This window comes from Aethalodelphis obliquidens, unplaced genomic scaffold (assembly GCF_003676395.1).
Source record: "Aethalodelphis obliquidens isolate GAN/ISIS:26980383/991018 unplaced genomic scaffold, ASM367639v1 scaffold3, whole genome shotgun sequence".
Lineage (NCBI taxonomy): Eukaryota > Metazoa > Chordata > Mammalia > Artiodactyla > Delphinidae > Aethalodelphis > Aethalodelphis obliquidens.
Window position 1 is genome coordinate 32,607,491 of NW_020837947.1, and position 22,057 is coordinate 32,629,547.

Consider the following 22,057-nt stretch of genomic DNA (forward strand, 5'->3'; position numbering starts at 1 on the left):
CTTCAAAGCCATTCAAGACAAGGAGTGCATGTCACTTATTAGCTATAGTTGACTCAGTTGCTGAGTATACCTTAGTGCAACATTTCAAACCAAAAAAGTGAAAGAGAAAAATACCATCAAATACTCAGATTCAAATAGAAGACTAATGTTACGAGAAATCTTTAATTAGTTATATGATGATTAAATCTTTTTAAAAATACATTTAGTTTATTTGATTAAGTTCACTTTTCAAGGGATCACAATTATCATTGCTCACAGCAATGATATGAAATGTCATGTGAAAAATGTGTAGCATGATGCTTGACATAAATGTTAGCTGTTGTTTTTATTATTGCTGTTGTTGCTAATTTTAAGCCAAAGGATTTATTTTATATATACCCTTTATTAAGAAGAAAAATATTTTCACATTATGTTTAAACTTATGCGCTAAAGAATGTCTTGGGACAGTTACAATCTACTTGCAAGTAGAAATTCTCTAAGTAGTTCTTCAATGGAAGCACAACACTGAATAGGAAGACTTGAGTAATTAGCTAGTTTTCCCTACCAAAACAGAATGTTTATCACAATTGATAATACTAATAAACAAAAATGATGATGATGATGAACACTTACATAGCACTTTTAGTGCCATGCATTTCTCTGAATCTTTTATAGCCATCAACTCAACTAATTCTTACAAAACCCCAGTGAGGTAGATACTATTATTTTCCTGACTTAATAGATGAATTTTGCAGAGGGACAGTGAGGCCAGGTCACTCAGTCAAGGTCATATAACTAGTTGCTGGTGGAGTCACTAAACAAATCCAAGCTCTTTGGTGAGAGTCATGCTCTCAACCATAATGCTACCCTGCCTGTCCTGTGCTATATTTTTTTTCTGTTCTGCTTCTCCAGGTTCGAATGCTACTAAGTTTGCATTTCTAAAATGTTATCACTGTTTCATAATTTAAAATAATTTTTTTGGTATTTATAATTTCTGGTAGTGGATATATTTGAATGTGTAGTACTTTTTCATCAATTCAGATTCAGTGAAAATGCTAGTGAGAGTTGTGTTTATAAAGAACAGAGTATATTTTAAAATGCAGCTCTATAAATTTTTTAGTATATACAGATATTGCCTTAGAGATCATACATAGATTCTTAGAGGATCTGTAATTATAATATTCAGAATAACTTATAATGGCTGAATTTAAGATAAAACCTGTATACATCAGAAGTGGTTGAGAATATCTGAAAGGTATTGGCTTTTAAAAGAACTTTAAATATTATTCCTGCCACTTCTCACATAAATTTGCTACAGTAGTCAATAACAGTATCTTAAAATCTTGCCATGTATTTATTATGGTGCCGTGAGTGTAAGAGTACCATCAATGTTGCATCAGTGAGTTTAGTAAACAAGGGTAATATTCAACCTAGTGACTGTTGGAATAGGGGTCAATTCCAACTTAGTGGCATAAAATTAAGGCAAATGTTCAATCTTTACTTTCATCTGTAGTGTGCTAATTCCTATTTTCTTCATTCAGGATCTGTAGGAAGGCTGTGGCCGGACATAGGAGAACACTGCTTGAGGGAGCCATGGTTAAAAAACCTGGCTTGCAATTTCTCAGGAACTGACAAATATCTAGAGCCAATCTATTTCTCTCTCAGAACATCACAGTTTTCAAGGCACCTGGAAGTAGATGAAAACTTTTTTTTTTTTTGTACCAGAGAAAGATATTAACTTCCCTGATCCTTGTACCAATTTGGCAATAGGAAGAGTAAAAGTTGAACTGTATTAGCCTGCGGGTAATGTTTAAACTAAGGTAACATTGGCACCAGAAAAATTGAACATCTGACTTTCAAGCTGCAGTAGCCTTTGAGCGACTGGCTGAATAGAGGTCACAGAAGGGGAGGGAGACAGCAGAACTGGGACCTGCTGATGGATTTTTATTGCAAGCACAGTTATTTATAGGGCAGTGTTTCAAACTGCAATGTATTTCATCTAATTTATTTTAAAAATATATATATGTTAGGTTAAATATTATTTGCATTATATATCAATACTTGCTTGTTGTCAAAGTGTATTTCCCTTAACTTCTGGGAACCTTGTAGAACCAACTGTTACAAATGCTTAAACACCAAAAGCAGATAATGAATGCATGGAGCTTAGTCTCATTTACAGACCTGTGCATCCTCCTTCTTGAAAGTTGAAATAGCCGTGGGCACAGCGATCACATTTCTTTCCTGTTACTCCGGGCTGGCACCAACATTGACCACTCTCTTCGCAGTCAAATGATTTAGATCCAAAGGAATTGCAGTTGCAGGGGATACACCCCCTTGCTGATTGGAGGCCAAAGGTTTCAGGCTGGCATAGAAGAGGAAAGAGAAAAATTACATTTAAATCAATTAATTCACAATGGCACAAGATGCACGGTAAGATCGGGTGGGAAAAGAGGAGCCTGGGGTTCTCCAGGTTCTCCAGTGATGTTATGACAACTGGGCTGTCATTTAATCTAATGGACCTTTTCTATAATGTCCAAGAGAAAAGTTCAATTACTTTGAAATTCTATCAAGATTATTGGAAGAATTAGGGCACTATTATTGTCTGTTATATTTTCACCAGCGTTTCCCTACACCTCTCAAGATTCTAATGGAAATGTGGAAATAAGCGAGGGTGGCATTTCTATTTAATTAAAAATTTTTCTTGTTTCATTCCTAATAATCTGAATTGATTATTTTCAGATCTTATTAAGTCCTTTTACTTGGTAAATATGTTTTCAATATTATTGGCCAGCAGCCTAAAGTTAAAATAAGTCTTTTTTTCCCTCTTACATTTGATGTAATTTTTGTCGTATATCCATAAATACTTCTAATCATCACTACAGGGCTCACATTATAAATATAACTCTTAGGTTATGCCTATACTGACAAAATAAGTGGTTTGACTGATATCTCGTTTGTTGGGTTTCATTCTAACGATCAAAACTGATTTGTGAGATCACATATCAAAGCACCAGATTAGGTTGAAAAAGGGAAACTTTCATCCTCTGTTGAGTGATTCATATGCATATCTCTTATCTATTTATAACAAATAACCTTCCATGGTCAAGCATTACTAGCTTTGGCTGACTTTCTGGAAATACATGTTATCAGACCTAGAGTGACTATGTTAGAAAATGCTGATGGATTAAAAATCACTCCTACCAGAAAAATGAAAAGCACATATCCTACTTAAAGTATGTCAGGGCTGTCTTTTAAATAGAAGTTTGTCATATTATTATGATATTTTTATCTGGAAACTTAGTCTCAGTAATTACTTCTTTGTAAAAGAAGACTTAATAATTACTTCTTGGAAAAAATAAATCTTGCTATTTAATGTGAGCCACCCAAAGAGAAATGAAGAAGACTCATTAGGTATTTTTGCCATTCTTGTTAACAATATTAAAAATAAGTCCTAGAAAACAAACTCACACTGAAAATTAGTTTCTTAAAATGACTGTTGCTAAGAATAGCTTTGTTTTTTAAATCTAAAATGGGTTACGTTTGATAATCATTTTAATCTTTATATTTCCTGCTGACTTTATTTTTATTTCTAGTTCTATTTCAGCTTTCACTATATAATTAAAGACGGAAGTGTGCATCACTTCTAACAAATGACCTAACACTTGATTTTGAAGTTAAATTAAGTTATAAGAAAGAATGAAAACATATAGTATTTTTATTCATAAAAAGCAATTCAATGTATCCTTCTAATACGTAATCAGAAATTAAGAAAATGGTTAAAGTACAAGCATGCCCATTACAATATTATTTATCATAGTGAGTAACTGTAGAGGCACTTAAATGTTCAATATTAGAGAAAAAGTTGAATAAATTAAATTGTGATACATTCATGTCATGAAATATATGCAATCATTAAAATCCTGTTTTGAAGCAGTTTTAATGATATGAATATATGTAGAATATAGCGTTAAGTAAAATTTTAAAAAGCAGAATACAAAATTGTGTACACACTATAATTCTAATTACATATCCGTAAAGATACACATACCATTCAGACACACACTGATAGAAACATATATACATAGAAATAAAAGACTAGAACATTATATATTAAAATTTTTAAAAAAGTTGTACTTCGCATTTTTCCTTATTTCCTAAATTTTCTTGACTTAGAATGTGAATTGTAGAGATAGTACTTTACATTCATCTTTATTTCCTAAGTTTGCTTTACTTAGCGTATCTATCTTTAATGCATAAATCAATAAAATATTAAATAAACTTTTAAATCATTATTTTAAAAATTCCAAAGTTGATTATATGAAGAAATATATGAGAAGTAATGTCCCTATCATACTTTTCTAATATTTAACTAATGTAATTTTAAAGCCTAGGTTATACCAAAACAAATACTACAAAATTTCAGTAATAAAATTTTAATAAATTGGTGATCAAAAATTTATTTCACAGACCAGGGAAAACCCTGTAGGAAACAACTTTAAGGAACAAATATTCTTAGTCAGTAATTGAGATTAATGAGGTAAAACATATATGGAAGAAAGTGCCTGCCTAGTCTCAGTGGAGAGTTTGATGAGTTCCCATAAATTATTCTCATTTGGGGTAATAATAAAAACTATCACTTACGTATTGTACTTGCTATGTACCAAGCACTGTTCTAAAGCCCTTTAAAAATATGAATTCATTCAAAATCTCAAGGCAATCCTGGAAGATAGTTATTAGCAATAACTTTTTACAGAGTGGTGAAACTGAGGCATAGAAAGGTCAAGTAATTTGGTTACCAGCTAACCAATTGCGGAGTCAGCCAAATCAACTAGACTGGCTTCAGAGCCTGTGCTCTTAACTCTCACATATACTGCCTCAAAGGAAAAATGGTCTCAGGACAAAACACCACTCCACCATACATCAGTGCTGCAGGATATGTAGGAAAAGGGCATGTATCAGGGTTAAAATTCCGTTAAATTTATATTTTGGAGACATACTGATCAGTTATTGTCCTTTTCTTTCACTTTAAATGTATGCATTTATTTCTGAAAAACATAATCTCTTTTAAAGCTTTCTTCATTTAATAACAATAGTAATAATACCAGTAATAATACCTAACATTTACTGAGAACTCTTCAGATGTGTGTCTTACGCACTCTTCTCATGACACCTGGAAACAGCCATGGAGGTGCCTGGATAGATCTCCCTGCAAGAGAGCCTGCAGTGGGAGTGTCGCTGATTGACAAGCCCCAGCTTCCACTCTTGGATCTAGTGGAGGAGCTCACAGCAAGTCACGCTTCTCCAAGTCAATGACTGGTACACTGAAGTACTAGAATCTTCCTGCCCAATCCAAGATTCCTCCAATGGGCAAATTTTGCTGGGGCACTCCCTACTGGCCAGGCTAAGAATTTGAGATTTGGGGAGAATGCACCCAATGAGACTTTCCTACTCAATATTTCCTTCCCTCTCTCCTTTCACATGGTCAGACCCGCATTTCAGTAGAAGGCTCCCTGCATACTGCTCTCTCCTCCATCATCCTTCACTGGAGTTTTCCCCCAGTAAATCTCTTGGCATTTGCTTCTCGGAGGATCTGAGCCAACACAAAACCTATGAAGTAGGTCCTACTATAGATGAAAAAGCTGAATTACAGAAAGATTTAAGAAACTCTTTTACAGTTTACAGGCAGTGTTGGAGTTGGGATTTGATCTGAGGCAGTCTGATATCAAAAGTAGTTTTTTTTAAATGTCAATAAAGAGCCAAGAAATAAAACCATAAATTTGTTCTACTTCCTCCCTGCCTTCCTCCTACTCCATCTCCCTTTTCTATCCCCTACCCTTAGTTCTCCTGAGCTCTGATGCTACACTGGCAAGTCCTGTCTCCTGGTACTTTGCAACTTGGCCTTGGACCTATTCTTCCCTCCTTCCTCCTCTCTTCCTTTCTCCCCTCTCCCTTCCTAACTTCCTTCCTCCCAACATTTGTTTTGTTTTGCCCTGTGAGAAGGGGGACCAAATTTTTGTAGTAGAAGACATGCTAACTTACTTTGTGTATGTTGTACATTTATAGTGTGTGAAAGTGCGTTTCTTGTGTTTGTTGTATACGTGAACAAAATTGTAATGTGGAAATGTAACAAAATCATTATGATGATGAAAGGTCAGCCCAATGTCAGATCAATGGGCTAGATTTTCTTGGCTAGATCTCACTTTCTTTGCTAGATTTCCCTTCATTTATTCATTCGTGTGTTCCCTTCATTTGCTCCAAATGATGCCCGAGGTTCCTTCCCCTTCTAAGATTATAGGTTCCTACTAATAAATTTTTCTTTGTTTTCTAATCCATGATCAATTGAAACTTTTATGAACATATGAACTTGAATAGGCTTTAAAAAAGATATTGATAAAAAAAGATATCGATAGCTATTTTTAAAAGACAAGACTTCAATCAGGAATTGTCTAGTTTTCGCATTTGCAATTTGCACACTTAGCAACCTTTATTTGGTAAAATGGCACCAGAGCAGGTCAGCAGCAGCACATGGAACACAACATGCTGAGGCACGAGCCATGCAGCGCCTCTGAGATTACCGGAGCTGGGGGTCGATAGGCTCCCCGAGGACATCCACTGGAGCTGCTGACACCCCACCTCTGGGGAGATCCCAGCACTGGCTGCGCTCTCTGTGGCTGCTCCTTCTGTCGGTGCACCTGCCTGCTGAGGGTGCATTGTTTCCCTACGAAGCCTGATTTACAGACACATCTTCCTGTGATATCACACTGTGGTGTCACAGAGCCAATGGGATTGCAGCCACAGGACACACAGAATCGCTTCTCTGGGTCCCACCACATAGTGGGCTTTAAAGGCCAACAGAAAAATAAAACAACAAAAAAAGAGCACATAATATTATTCAAGAGATAGAAGCAAATGATATTTCCAAACTTCCTACAGATGGCTGGTTTGACACCTGAGAAATGCTTGGTTCTGCTTAACAGTGTTTATCACCAAAATATTACATATGTATGTGAAGGAGACAGTGCAAATCCATGTCCTCTTATGGAGGAATCTCAGGTGCTCACCATACTGAAGGCAGGACAATACGTGCAGGAACAGAGAGCAACATATTTTGGTTTTTGTTTCATTTTAGCAAAATGGTATCTAAAAAAAATATTTTGATTTACTTCTCTACTGAAAACTTTTGTTGAGTAGAGTGCTCACTGGAACTTTTAACTGATGGAACTAGTACAAAGTGTTTGATAAGAGCAAAGGGTGTGACACTTTTTTTTTCCTGCCAAAAACATAAAAGCAAAAGAAAAAATACATGACTCGCCATAGACTGGGATTAAATTTGTATGCTGTTTCAGAAGCATCTGAATTACAGTAAATATTACACAAATTTACTACCAAGGAAATATAGGTTGAGGGTCAAATGCTAGTGTATGGTAAATTTTGTTCTATTTTGAAAAAAACATTTCAATGATCACAGTAATTTTGTATGTACAATGAGATACTCCTGAACTTGTCTTTCAGTATGCTCAGGAGTACATGAGTGAAAGCCAATGAGAAGTTTGAAGGAAGAAGTAATCATGGTCAGCTCCTACTTCTTACCTTACATTCATCACACTGCCGGCCCTGCACGTTAGGTTTGCATTCACACTGTCCCGTCTGAGCATGGCAAACCTCAGAGAAGGAGCCGTTGGCATTACAGAGGCAAGCTGCAAAGAGAAGAGAGATCTGTGATTGGGAAAAATGTTCTAATAGTCTTAATAGGTTTGTTAAATAGTAATATCCCCCAGGTGGTAACACTGGCCACAAAGTTTTAGAATAGAATGTCTTCTGATTGCTAGGGGTTCTGTTAAGCATTATATTATTTGATGTTTACACCCACTTTATAAGCTGTAGAGATATTTATGTAAAGCAACAGCACAGTCCCTGGCACATTCATATGCTGTGAAAATACTAATGTCACCATTAGTATTCAAATCCTGAGAATGAAGACACTGAATTTCCATGTAGCCATAACTCAAACAAGGCCACTTGATTAGTAGGTGATACAGTTGACTTCGGGTAAAAGGTTCTTTCCACCCGTCCTCCAGCTGTTTTGCTTCTTCATAGATATACTGGGGTAGCACCTAAAATATAATCTCAATATAAGTAATGCATACTGACTCTAGAGCTGAAATAATTTTGAGAAATTATCAAAATGAATAGTACCCATGGCATAATATTAATTCTAAAATTAATGAAGCAAAATTAATTAATTTTTTCCAATTTAATGATTATTTACAATATGCCAGTTTTTGTGTTAAGCTCAAAAAATGAGCTTGAGGGGAAATATATACATACATTTAAGATTAGAAAAGTATGTAAGACCATAGAACCAAGTAGACATTTTTCTAAAGAGGATATCAAAGTGGCCAACAAGCACATGAAAAGATGCTCAACATCACTACTCATCAGGGGAATGCAAGTCAAAACCACAATGAGATATCACCTCACACCTGTTAAAATGGCTGCCATCAAGAAGACAAGAGACAACAAGTGGTGGTGGGAATGTGATGAAAAGGGAACGCTTATAAACTGTTGGTGGGAGTGTAAACTGGTCCAACCACTATGGAAAACAATATGGATTTTCCTCAGAATGTTAAAAACAGATCCACCATACAATCCAGCAATCCCATTTCTGGATATATACCCAAAATAAATGAAAACAGTGTTTTGAAGAGATATATGCACTCCCATGTTTACTGCAGCATTATTCACAATAGCCAAGATGTGGAAACATCCTAACTGCCCATCAGTGGGTGAATGGATAAAAAGATGTGATGTACATACACAATGGAATATTACTCAGCCATGAGGAAAGAGGGTATCCTGCCATTTGGATGGACCTTGAGCACACTATGCTAAGTGAGATAAGTCAGATATAGAAAGACATGTACTGGGCTTCCCTGGTGGCGCAGTGGTTGAGAATCTGCCTGCTAATGCAGGGGACACAGGTTCGAGCCCTGGTCTGGGAAGATCCCACATGCCGCGGAGCAACTAGGCCCGTGAGGCACAACTACTGAGCCTGTGCATCTGGAGCCTGTGCTCCACAACAAGAGAGTCCACGACAGTGAGAGGCCCGCGCACCGTGATGAAGAGTGGCCCCCGCTTGCTGCAACTAGAGAAAGCCCTCACACAGCAACGAAGACCCAATGCAGCCAAAAATAAAAATAAATTAAAAAAAAGAAAGACAAGTACTGTATGATATCACTTATATGCGGAATCTAAATAAGTCAAACTCATAAAGAAAAAACAGTAAAATGATCGTTACCATAGGATGGAGAATGGGGGGATAAAATTATTGCTGTTTAGGGTAAAAAATTGCAACAAGTAGTTAATAAGCTATAGTGATCTAATGCACAGTATAATGAATATAGACAATATTGTACTACAAATTATGTAACAGGATAAATATTGCTACAATGGCAACCATGTTACAATATATAAATTTATTAAAGTAACACATTGTACACCTTAAATTTACACGTTATATGTCAAACATATTCAATAAAATGTATATAAGATAAAAACAACTTTTTCAAGTGTATTAGGAGTACAGCATTATAATTTTTAAACTGAGGAAGATATATACTATCCTCAGTTTATATACTATAAACTTTATTACTATGATAGTATATATTATATACTATCTCCAAAGATAGAAAATGTATTTGGTTTAAGTAACCTTTTGTCATTTTTATGTTACAAAGTTGTCTGATGTTATTCTGAAACATATAATAAATCAGCCTAAAAATTAAGAAGCTTTTTCACAAATAGTACAGTAATTAATGGTTCACTCTGTACTCCACAAGTGTATTTTTAATGGTACATATAATTGCATTGATACCAGAGTAAAAATGTGAGGGGGAGATGACATGGGAATTTAGACTATTCGTAGATGGTTTTTGTAAATTTTGTACAATATTTCATGTCTCTGAATACTTTGATTTGAGCACAACTTATAAATACATTATAAATAGCTACTCCATCAGCCTGCACTATTTTTCTGTTCATGGGGCTGGAAGCACTACTTAGTTTTACTGCTTTCCTAAAAACTGCTTGATTTTTCTTCCAATAGTTTGGTCTTCAGTGTCTGCTAACTTGATACTTGTTGGGTGGCCATTTAAAAACTTGTCCCAGCCAGTTATCTTACTCAGGTAATAGCCTACGGATAGTCTATAGCTGGTGTGTGAGAAGAGGTTGAAGAAAATATTTTCTTTAAATATCCATTTCATTTGGCTACTAGAATTGTTATATATACTTTTAATTTCTTTATATATTTCATATATATATATATGATACATCGATTTTAAAAATCTCAAATAATTTATAAATTAAAAGCCACTTTTTCTTAGAGTGGGGAATACAAGATTAAATTTACTAAAAAGTCATCTTAAAAATAACAAAAGCTGGGCTTCCCTGGTGGTGCAGTGGTTGAGAGTCCGCCTGCCGATGCAGGGGACACGGGTTCGTGCCCCAGTCCGGGAAGATCCCACGTGCCGTGGAGTGGCTGGGCCCGTGAGCCATGGCCGCTGAGCCTGCGCGTCCGGAGCCTGTGCTCCGCAACGGGAGAGGCCACAACAGTGAGAGGCCCGCATAATGCAAAAACAAAACAAAACAAAACAAAAAACAAAAGCAATATAGAATTTTTAAGTGGCATTTTTAAATGAAATGTATGACACAGAAATATGTATATAAATTTAAAAAGCAAAATATATTTCTTAGTAGTGGTGTACTTTTCATGAACAGATCCAGAGGCAACTAAAATAATAGTTTATTATGAATTTTCTTTTTGTAAAGGTTTACTAACTATGCATAGAAGAGCTATTATATCTATGAAAAGTTAAAAATAGAAAATAAATGTGTTTTGGCATTTTTATATGCTAAAGAGTATTAAAAACATAATTGTGTCTATACTTCATGGCAAGTGATATAAAAATTGGTGATGGTTCAAAAATGTTTTTATACCATATTCTTCTATGTGTTAAGACTTCATGCCACAGATCCTGAATTTACCACAATAAAAAGAGTGGAACTGTCTCTTCAACTTTATGGAGGGGGTTATTGGAAGATAGAAAATGAGGTCATTCAGCGAGTAACACAGCCTCAGAATTAGTGAGCATCTCCACCAAAGGAGCTACCATGTGTGAGTAGCCCATGCCCCAGGCAGCTCACTAGATACTCTCACATGCTAGATCCTTTAATCCTCATTGAAAATTAGGACCCTTTATGTAAATGAGGAAACCGAATCTCAGTGAGGTCAAACGTCTTGCCCAGCATCACATAGGTAGAAAGTGTAGACCCTAGATGATGCGTTTGAACTGGAGAATTTCTTAAGTTCCTATGGTTTTACACAGATGCCATAAACCCACAGTGTTTAAAGGCGCTTCTGAGCCTGTTGGAAATTTTGCTTTAAAAACAATTGACAATTTACACGTGATATTAATAGCTGCAGACTGTCCCAGAGAGTGGTTTGTTTTTGATTCAATAAATTGTCATTTTTAAATGACAAAAAGCTGGCACTTATCTTCCAAACCTGTGAGGAGAAAGACACATTTCTTATTGAAATGGGGGACGGGACTAGCAGGTCTTTGTTGTTTACAGCAGAGATACTAACAGGCACAACATTTCCAGTGGTTTCTGTATTGTTGCAGGTCCTGGGACCCAACTGAATGATTGGAAGAGTCCCTTCTTAGATAACGGAAGTCTGCAGAAGTGAATATTGAGCTGGTATCATAACCTGCTCTGCCTAAAGATTATCACAGCAGGTGAAGTTGATGATGGCAGTGTCCAGCAGTAACGTGGACTAACAAGGATGTTCGTTCCATTTAATTCTCCACAATGAAATCTCTCTGGCATAATATATTACCACTAATATAAATCATTTGTAAATTCTATGCAACACCAAAAAATACAGCTGAAGAGATCAAGATGAGGGTAGGAATGTACTGACTAATATGGATGAAGTCCTACAATAGCTAATTTGTGGAAGTAAAACACAGAAATAGCATTCTGTGAGTAGTCCTAAGGTTAATACCTCAACAGTTACAAATGCCAGTGTGTAAGAATATTGGCAGAATTTTATACCTGCTGTGAAATGCTAGAATGTAAAGTTTACATATGAAAGCATAACAGATTAATACCTACTGACAGGTACTAATGAAATAATACGGACTGATCAATTTATTTCAAGAAAATGGTTAGAAATGTAATAAACAATAAGGATAAACAGGGGCTACCTAATTTTCAAATTCTTCTTTCCTGTCATAGACAGAAACTTACTTAAAAATCTTCATCCCATGTGGAAACAGAGATATGTGTATCATTTGAAAAATGATACTTCAACAATGCAGCAGTTTTTAAAGGATTTAATCTATTAGCACAAAGAAATGTATTAGAATATTCAGACGCTGTGTATAGGCTGTGTATCTATCTATCTTACATGTATTACACATAATTTGCTACCCTCCAATCCCCACTCAAGAACTCATCAGTTACTTTGAGGTGCAATGCATCAATTCTGTCAGGGGCATCAATAGTTCAGGACTTACGCTGACAGTTCTTTGCATCAACTGCGTCTCCAAAATATCCATCAGCACAAAGCTCACAGTACCGGCCTGTTGTACCTGGCTTACATATCAGACAGGAGCCAGACAAGCTGTCACAGCTGCCAGGGATGGAGAAGTCAAGGTTGTCATTGCACTGGCATGGCTGACACGATCCTCCAGGTAGAAAAGGTTGTCCAAAATAGCCTTCTGCACACCTAAGGTGAAAAGTTGCATCAGTGAGTATTTGGGAGGAACTCATGAAACCCTTTGGGGGCAACGTTTATATATTTTTTCATTCTATCCCTCTCCCAGGATATGCTTTCCCTTTAAGCGCTCCTTTTCTCAAATGCAAGGTGATTAAAAGAATGTTTTTCTGTTACTGCAGTGTAGATACAAGATGAAACCCTGCCAGCCCCACTAGTAATTAGATTTCAGCCAGAAAAAAAAAAACTTGTCACTGGCACTGAAGACGAGACCAAAGCATAATAAGAAATCTGCCACTGGCACTGTGGCAGGATCCAGGTCCACGCTGGAAAGCCTTTGCAGGACAACACATATGTACACAGCTGGTTATTTCCTGTACACATATGTAAGGTTCACACGTTTCTGTTGCTGCAGCAAGAGCCTGTTGTGGGGAAGCAGCCTCACAAGGCAACTCAGTAGTGAGAATTCAGAGTTTATTAAATAGAAAATCGAAAGAGCCTCATCATTTGTGTGAGGGCCGCACGTCTGCCTTACTAATAGGCTTTTATACATTTGCACATCCATATGGAGGCAGGTTTCCACTGAAGAGTCTTTACTGAGTAGCAGGCCTGCTGCATATTATGGTAACATGACATAAGGCGAGGCTTAATGGTGCCCAGAACTCTTATTAGCAAACTCCAGTTCTTTTTTTTTTTTTTAAAGGACTAAACACTTTTGTACATATTATTGGAAAAACAAAAGTTCATTTATTTGTGAGGCATGGGAGAGATTTTTTTCAATTATAGTATCAAATTTCCCTTTAACCACACCGTTATGTTTTACAATGCTACTTAACGTTACAGATGCACAGATACACCTTTATAGGAAGTACTTATTTATATTCTACTCTGTTTTCTCTTTCAGTTACATTTGCTTATGCTTCATATTAAGCTCCACTTGCCAAAGGAGAAATGAAACAGTACATCTGAAGTCTTATGGTCAGGCTAGCTCTGTTTTCTGTGCCATCTTAGCAAAATAGAAAGTCCTTTACGGCAAGGGTCAAAATTGAAGGGGAATATATCTCAAAAGTACATTATGTTTATGCTCATCTACTTACAGATATGTAGAGAAAAATGCTCTCTACTCCAGAAAGAGAAATGGTTTAAATACAGTACATCATATAAGGATACTTTAATAATATCATGATTGTGGGGCAAAGTCATTAATTTGGTAAGATACATTGATTAGTCTAAGTTTTCTAGAATATTTATAGGTACCATAATAATCTTGTAGAATTAACCTTTTATCATAATTTTTAATGAGATTACTAGTTTTAATTTTAACAAAATCTTTTATAAATTGTGAAAGTCATTGTATAAATATTGCTTGAAAGAATACTGCCACCCACAAATATTAATTATTAATTCTCTGTTGTAAAAATGAACTAATATTTTAGTGCATAAAATTCCTCCACAATCCCTTCAGGAGTGGTAGTCAATAATGATAAGAAGAAAATCCTTTTGAATTTTAATCCGATTCTTCTTGCCTTACTTGATATTCAGAGCTCATGATCACACCCACATATATTCACATCTCATTTTGTTTACCATTAAGAGAGTGACTTTGCTCCACCAGAATAACAATATACAATGATCATTATCACAGATAACAAACCCCCATTATTTTCAGTTCATTTTCCTCAAAATGACTTACTGCCCTCAGGAGAGATGGCGCTATATAACAAAATCTTGTAATTTTTTTTTTTTTTTAACGTAGCTAGCAATTAAGTCCCAAATTCTCCCACAACAATAATTTAAAAAACCAACTCAATCCATGAGAAAATAATTACAGTTAAATAGAATAACTGAAGAGGCATCTGTCTTTTACTTTTTGTTGTAGGACATGTAAGGAGACTTACTAAATATATATGATACATCATTCATACAGCACTTCACTGAAAGTAAGCATTCAGATTTTATTAGGGGTGTGCAGGTGTGTGTGTGTTTCTATACATAGAACAGTATTCTTAGAGACTTACAGAAATGTTTCAATAGAAATTTTTAATTAGTTTATTATTTATATATTTTTAAATTGTTTTATTTTTGGCTGCATCGGGTCTTAGTTGCGGCACATGGGATCTTCACTGAGGCGTGCGGGCTCTTCGTTGTGGTGCGCGGGTTTCTCTCTAGTTGTGGCGTGCAGGTTTTCTCTTCTCTAGTTGTGGCACACAGGCTCCAGAGCGCGTGGGTTCTGTAGTTTGTGGCACATGGGCTCTAGCTGAGGCACGCAAGCTCAGTAGTTGTGGCACGTGGGCTTAGTTGCCCTGGGGCATGTGGGATCTTGGTTCCCTGACCAGGGAGGGAATCCCCATCGGCTGCATTGTAAGGCAGATTCTTTACCGCTGGACCACCAGGGAAGTCCCATCAATAGAAATTAAAAGGTAATTCTAGGGTCAGTGAATACAATACCGCTAATCATATAACTTGTATTAATAATAGTGTTTTATAGTCTGATCAAGTTGGATTCATCTAATTAACATTAGTGTAAATCACAGTCCTTTAGACCTTTCCAGCTTCTCAGACTTTCACTCTACCAAAACAAATTGTTTGTTGAAATCTAAAGTCCTCTCATTTTCATATGAAAGGCAAAAGGAAGACATTTGTAAACAGAGAGTTAATTGGATTTTTTTTTGCTAGAGATGGACCTTAACATGACAAAGTCCCTGTTCCTTTGCACATTTGCTAACTTTTTTTCAAATCGAATTGCAATATTTTAGAAAGAGATTCTTTAAATGTAGATAACACATGCAGTTACGTAAGATGACTTAGGAACAATATTAAAGGAAGGTATATATATATATATATATATATATATGTCTATCTATCTATCTATCTATCTATCTAAGTGAGAGTAAGACTGAGAGGGAGGGAGGGAGGGAGGGAGGGAGAGAGAGAGAGGAAATGGCAGTGGAGAGAAACAATAATGAAAAGAAGAAAGGAAATTGGTGAGACTTTTCTCTATTTCATTCTGCTCCATCAGTTTTCAACAACTTTTGGCTAAAATCTTTGGTCTACGTTCTTCCTATCTATAGACTGAAAACAATGCTTCAGTCTCTCTAAGCAAGTTAGAAAAGCTCTTGCTTTTTTTCCCCTCCCACTCTTCCTTAAACATCTACTGAGCACTTGCACATGATACTAATATAAATAAGGAACAGCCTTTACACTACAGTCCATGGAGAAGAAAGATATAGAGTTAAACCTTGAACAACATGGGTTTGAACTGCGTGAGTCCACTTCTACACAGATTTTTGTCAATAAGTACTATAGTACTACGTGGTCCGAGGTCGGTTTAATGTGCGGATACCACACTGTGGATACAGAGGGCCAACTGTTTTCAACCACATAGGGGTCGGTGCCCCTAGCTCCCATGTTTTTCTAGGGTCATCTATAGTTAAAAATGTAGCAGTGAACTATTAGTGATATGCAAATACTGTTAAAGAAGTATAGAAAAGGGCAACCAACTCGAACTAGGATTCATCAAGGACCCTTTCAGGATGACAGAGCTGAATTTTAAGAGCGTAGCAGAGTTGGTCTCAGGCAGAGGTGGGGGAAGGGCTGCAGTCTTCCAGGCAGAGGAAGCAGTATTGGCAAAGGTACAGGGGAGGGTGGCTGGAGTTTAAATGGGAATGGTTGTGGAACTGCACTGTATTCTTACTACCTCCCACTTGACTGAATCAGCTGAAGACTGAGGAATTGTGCCTGCTTATATGGTGCCTTTCGGCAAATTAAAAAAAAAAGATTCTCTCTGGGCAGATGCAGAAAAATGAACAGAAGACTAGACGTGGCTGGGCACCCAAGCACAGCACAGCTAGTGCATTGGCAAGAAGAGGGCACTAGTGTATTGGCAAGAAGAGGGCACACTGGATTCGAGCCCCCAGTCTCCCCCTTGGCTGAGCACTTTTGTGCAGTGTACGCACTGCACAACCACAGATGAGCAGCCTTTTGAAACCTCACTTCCAGTCACAATTTTCCTAATGGCACTACTGAGTAAGCACAACTGTCTCTCATCTCTAATTTCTGTAACCCCATGCTCTGCATACAGGACTCAGGGGTCAAGGAGACTCAGCCATGAGTAGAAATTCTCACCATCATAGTGATCGGATGACAATCAGACTTGGTTCAGAGTCAAGACGTTTCTGAAGCAGAGAATATCTAAATTGGATTTTGGAATTGAAATAAAAAAAAAAAAGGGACTTCTCTGACACTGAATATAAATCATGTGGATAAAACTGTAGGTAAATTTTCCAAATACAAAGCAATTGAATTCAAATACCTTCTGCATTCTCTGTGGCAACTGAGAAATTAAAGTTAACTCTGACTTCTCTCTCCTTACTTAGGGAGGACGTAAAAAACTGCCCAGCTCAGGAGGGGACAGGGTTTAAGGGGTCCACATAGCTCATTAAGTTTCTTGTGGCCCTATGGATCTCATTGGATGAACCTGTCACAGTCTCTTAAAATGTCTGTCTCCATGAAGTGTGATATGTTGCTGAGGCTACAAACTTATTCAGAAAGTAGCTTAGTACCCAGTAGAGCAGATGTCATCAGCATTTAGCTCACTTTTTTTTCTCCATGTTCTTTTTAATTTCACTTGATGCTCCGGCACTCATCCCTTTTTGCCCTTCAAAACACTGTCTCTTGTTTTTCTATATTTTTCTCTTCTTGTCCAGATAATATCCTAGAATCTTAGCAAAGTGCCATGATGAATACCCAGTTCCCTCACCCCTGGTTCTCTTCTTTTCATTTTGTTTAAAACAGTCCCTAGTCAGAGGAAAGCAGTACTGTCTCAAGGGATGAGTGCTTTGGCTGCAAGCAGAAGTTTCTGAAAACTGTAACCAGTGTCCTATGTGTGACAGACTATCAGTCCATATTTTGTCATATCTTGTTTTGCCGTCCTCTTGTTCACAATTTTTCTCCCTTCCCTCAATTTAAGCAGCAAGACCATCTGTGCTGCTTGACTGAGTCAAGGGATCTGACAGGAAGGAAAGCAGAAACATAGGAATCTTTTGGACTTTGCCTTTAAAGGTCACCGTTTCTATGAATGTGGCACCTCCTCCTGCAATTCATCCCCAAACAGGAAATGGGATGGAGTTAGAAAGGCAGATGGAGGAGAAATGATGAGAGGAGGCATGTTGGTGGATCCCAGTTTGGAAAGAAGACAGCAGTATGTGTCCTGTGTGCCCATGAGTGGTAGGACAGTAGTGGGGAGAGTTATTAGACCTGAGGGCAAAGGTAATCAGGAGGACAGGAAACAGGAAGAGGTCAGCAGAAATGCATTTGGATGAATTACTCAGAACAGGTTGGCCCTACTATATGTGCACTACCCAAAACAGTCACACACACGCACACACACACACACACACACACACACACACACACACACACACACACACTCATTCCGGCATTCAAGGCTGTTGGTACTATAAGTAAACTTGTTAGAACTTTGGTTCTAACCAAAGCTAGAGGTGGAAAGCGGGGAGAAGAGAAAAAATTTTAAAAACTGGAACATAATTGACATATAACACTGGGTAAGTTTAAAGTGTACTTGACTGACATTATGTGTCCAAGCCCTCACAGCTCCTACATATAAAGAATTTGATCTCAAAGTAGAAATTAAACTGAGATAAAAATATAAAGTTATAATTCCCGTCTATCTGAGTCTGAGATGCATTCTTGCTATATAATAAAAGTAGGGAATTTATGGTCACGTAAGATTAGAAAATGATGAGTTAAACAAGTTGAAGAGATTTTTTTCACTCCAGGACTGGTCAGAACCTTTCACATGCTAATAGATGCTTCCCAAATGTAAGTGATCATAGAACTCTATTCCAAGAACATCTATAACTTGGAAAACACAGCTTCAGTTTTTCAATGCTGATTTTGTGTAGATGATATGCATAACTGATTACACCAATCACTCACAGAATAGTTTTGATTACAGGATTTTCAGTCCAACCCATATCTCCTTCCTTCCCTGACCCTTATTCTCCCTCACACCCCGGTCTACTTCAGCCTGCACATCCCCAAAAATGTTTCTCCTAATATTTTGGATCCATCTAATGGACTTCTTAGCTCCTACAAACACAAAGAAAGGATAGACTCTAAATATTCCTGTAAAACCCTAATCTGTATTCTGGCTAGAAAAATATAATATCACATCTTCCATATAATAATGGATTAAAGTTATTTTTGACTGAAAAACTTGAATTAGAGGTAAGATATGCCATTTGAGGCATGTTTCTCTCTTCTTTTTGATCAGATTAATAAAGGTTTTAGACAGGAAATCATCCTTTTTGTCAGGTATTCCTTTCCTAGGTGAATTTTATTATTCAGACCAGAATGTTCTCCAGAATATGTTCAAATATTCTCACCCACATTAAAAATGTGAGCTGCTTGAGGGCAAGGATGGTAGGATACATCTGTTTATAGCCTATGTCTAGCCCCATGCACAGCACATGGTAGTTGCCAAACAAATGTTTCTTAAATAAAATGTAGGATTTTAAATTGTAGATGGTTCAGAAACCATTGTCTAACGTATACAGAAAATACATATCATGGAGCAAAGCGGTATAAATACATCAGAAACTAAGTCCCCCTAGATAAATGGATTTAATGGCCTTGTATGACAGAGCAGCTGTCATTTTCCAGTTGCTAAAAAAAAGGTTGCCTGTAGTGAGCCAGAGGGATTAGGCATTTGATGTAAATCTGTCTTGGCAATGATATGTTCTCCTATTACAGTAAGTAATATGCATGTGTCCTCCTTTTTTTAAAAAAAACACAATCAAAGACTTCTAGTTTCTCAACTGCAAATAAACCCTTATTTCAGTTCTGTTCCTCCATTACTAATTTACAGATGCTGCCATACTCACAAACAGTACTTGCTGCCGCTAGGAGCTGTCACGGGCACTGTGTCCACAGACTGCTAGCTGCTGGCTAAATTCTCTCTGGGTGATTGGCTCTTCCTTCATTAACTTTATACAGCCTTGTTGAAATAGGGTTGATGGCTGCCAAGGGGACAGGAAAGGATAGGCAGAAATAGCCCTCTGTGGCGTTAGCCTTGGTGATGCTGGGTGAAAGCAGGTTACTTTCTCTGCCTCTCCCCCTACCTTGACCCCCACCCACCTTCTAGTGATGGAAACGAAAGGGACTATTTTCAGTGCTACACCCAGAAGATGCTGTTGTGTTTGTCAATGACATTATAGGAGAATTTTGTACCATTTTCAGTGAGACTGAAATACAGAAGAACCTTTTCCTCCAAAAGATTTTAGGAGGAAAAATAATCACACAAATTACATAAAATAACATCCCTGGCTCCACTGCAGAACAAACTAGTAAAATCAACGGGAATTAAAATACTGGCTTAGAAGTAATTAGAGGAGAATATAGATCATGATAATAAATTACATTTTGTTTCGATTTTCAAATATGTTTAAGGTAAATTATGGACCACTTGCTGAACTATGAACTACACATTTAAGCTACATTTTAAGGACAAAAAGCTAATTATGAAAAATAAATGTTGCCAATGTAGACAGTAAGATAAATCTTAAAGTGCATGACTTTCCACTTGAACAATACTTTCTAGAAAGATTGCAGGTTAATGCTTAACCTTTAAGATTAAAACATTAATCAAACACTCTCTGAGTGAATGGAGATTTATAGAGCAATTTCTAGAGAATAAATAAACTATAAAAATATACCGCATTTGTTTGACAAGTGTGGTGAGAAACTTTATTTCACCTGAGTGTGGCGGCTTTTCTGGGATAGTGAGAAGGATGATAATGCCTGTGGTTTTTATAACTCCCAAGGTGGAAATCACATTGGAAGACAGTGTAGTATGTGCTTACCTCTCACAGTGTGGTCCTCTGTACCCGACAGGGCATTCATCACAGATCAAGCCAAGACTTCGGTCCAAATGGCACGTCGGGCTAAAGCTATGTTGATGTCATTGGGAAACAACGGCGACAAGGAAGAAGCATATACACAAAGTCATTAGCAGCATATTTTCATTTCTCTTCTTCCCATGTTGCTGTGACAAAAGGGTACAGGCTAGTCATTCTCGTCTCACAGACGGAGAGTAGGATCTGGCCAATCCAGGATAAAATGACATTGCTATTTCTGCAGACGTGAACACAGTCCAATGGAAAACAGTATCCCTGTGACATGCTATTAACTGATTTTTGACTGTTCTGGGTCCCTGATCATCAGTAACAAGTGGGACTGTATAGCTGCTCTTGAGGGATTCCCTGGGCCTGGAAAAATACAGTCTCACATACTTTCTCTCTAGCCAAATCCTGATGAATTTGAAGCAACCCAGAGAAATCTGTTAGAGATTTTGGAAAACTCAGTATGTGGTAGTGGAAGCTGTGGTAGTGGTGGTGGTGGTGATGGGGTGCCTCTGTCCAGTACTTCTGTCATGGGCATGGATGTGTGTGTGTGTGCAGGCTGCTGCCCACGTGTACTCAGGGTTACACTGTTTACACAGACAGAACCCTCAGAAAAGCTTTCAGATGAGATCAAGCATGCATATTCCACCTAAATTTATAATAAAACGAAACAAACCAAAACAACCTTGCCATTTCATATCTTCTGGCGTGTTCCAAAGTTTACCTCTCTCTTTGTACATATTTCCATCCTGGGTGTCTGAAGTCACGGAGTTGAACACCAAGTCAGGAGCTAGCAGAGTAACTACGTGCTAGCTTTAGCCTTCAACAACCTGTTCGACTCTGGCCATACTTCTTTGCCTTGTGAGAGACAGCCTTCGCGCATGGACCGTTACCTCAGAAGTGACACATGGGCTCTCTGCAGAGCCATCAACTGTTTGAATTCTGTGACCTCTGCTCCTCTGCTGTTTCAAAGGAAATGCCCCCAACTACTCTTTCTCTCACTATGTTTTCCCTAAATAGATTTATTTTCTATTATATATGACAGGACAATTCAGTAGAGGTTTGCTTGATGGCTAAATGAATTAAAGAGAGAACTACAAATTACACACTGAGCTCATTTTGCTCCTGACACTTGTATGACTTTGGAATACTTTCTTAACTTTTGTGCAGATCCGATCGTGCGTACTATTTTTTTTAAATAATCTCCCTTTGGCTTAACTCATAGTAGTCCTGTAAATAGTTAATATTTCTTTTATTTATTTATTTTTAACTGAAGTATAGTTGATTTACAAGATTGTGTTAGTTTTGGGTGCACAGCAAGTGATTCAGTTTTATATATATATATATTTTTTTAATTATTTTCCATGATAGGTTATTA

The 22,057-nt window shown here is 37.1% G+C and overlaps 1 protein-coding gene across 2 annotated transcripts in view; it reads right to left on the minus strand.

The window, feature by feature from the left end:
- Window positions 1-22,057, minus strand: part of LAMA2 (laminin subunit alpha 2) — a 447,101-nt gene that overhangs the window by 205,697 nt on the left and 219,347 nt on the right. For both annotated transcript variants that reach the window (XM_027086788.1, XM_027086780.1), the window contains exons 17-20: window positions 20,641-20,727; window positions 12,558-12,769; window positions 7,570-7,676; window positions 2,161-2,341 (exon numbers count right to left, since the gene is read on the minus strand). In XM_027086788.1, coding sequence (XP_026942589.1) covers window positions 2,161-2,341; window positions 7,570-7,676; window positions 12,558-12,769; window positions 20,641-20,727 — 587 coding nt within the window. The remainder of the gene's footprint in view (window positions 1-2,160; window positions 2,342-7,569; window positions 7,677-12,557; window positions 12,770-20,640; window positions 20,728-22,057) is intronic.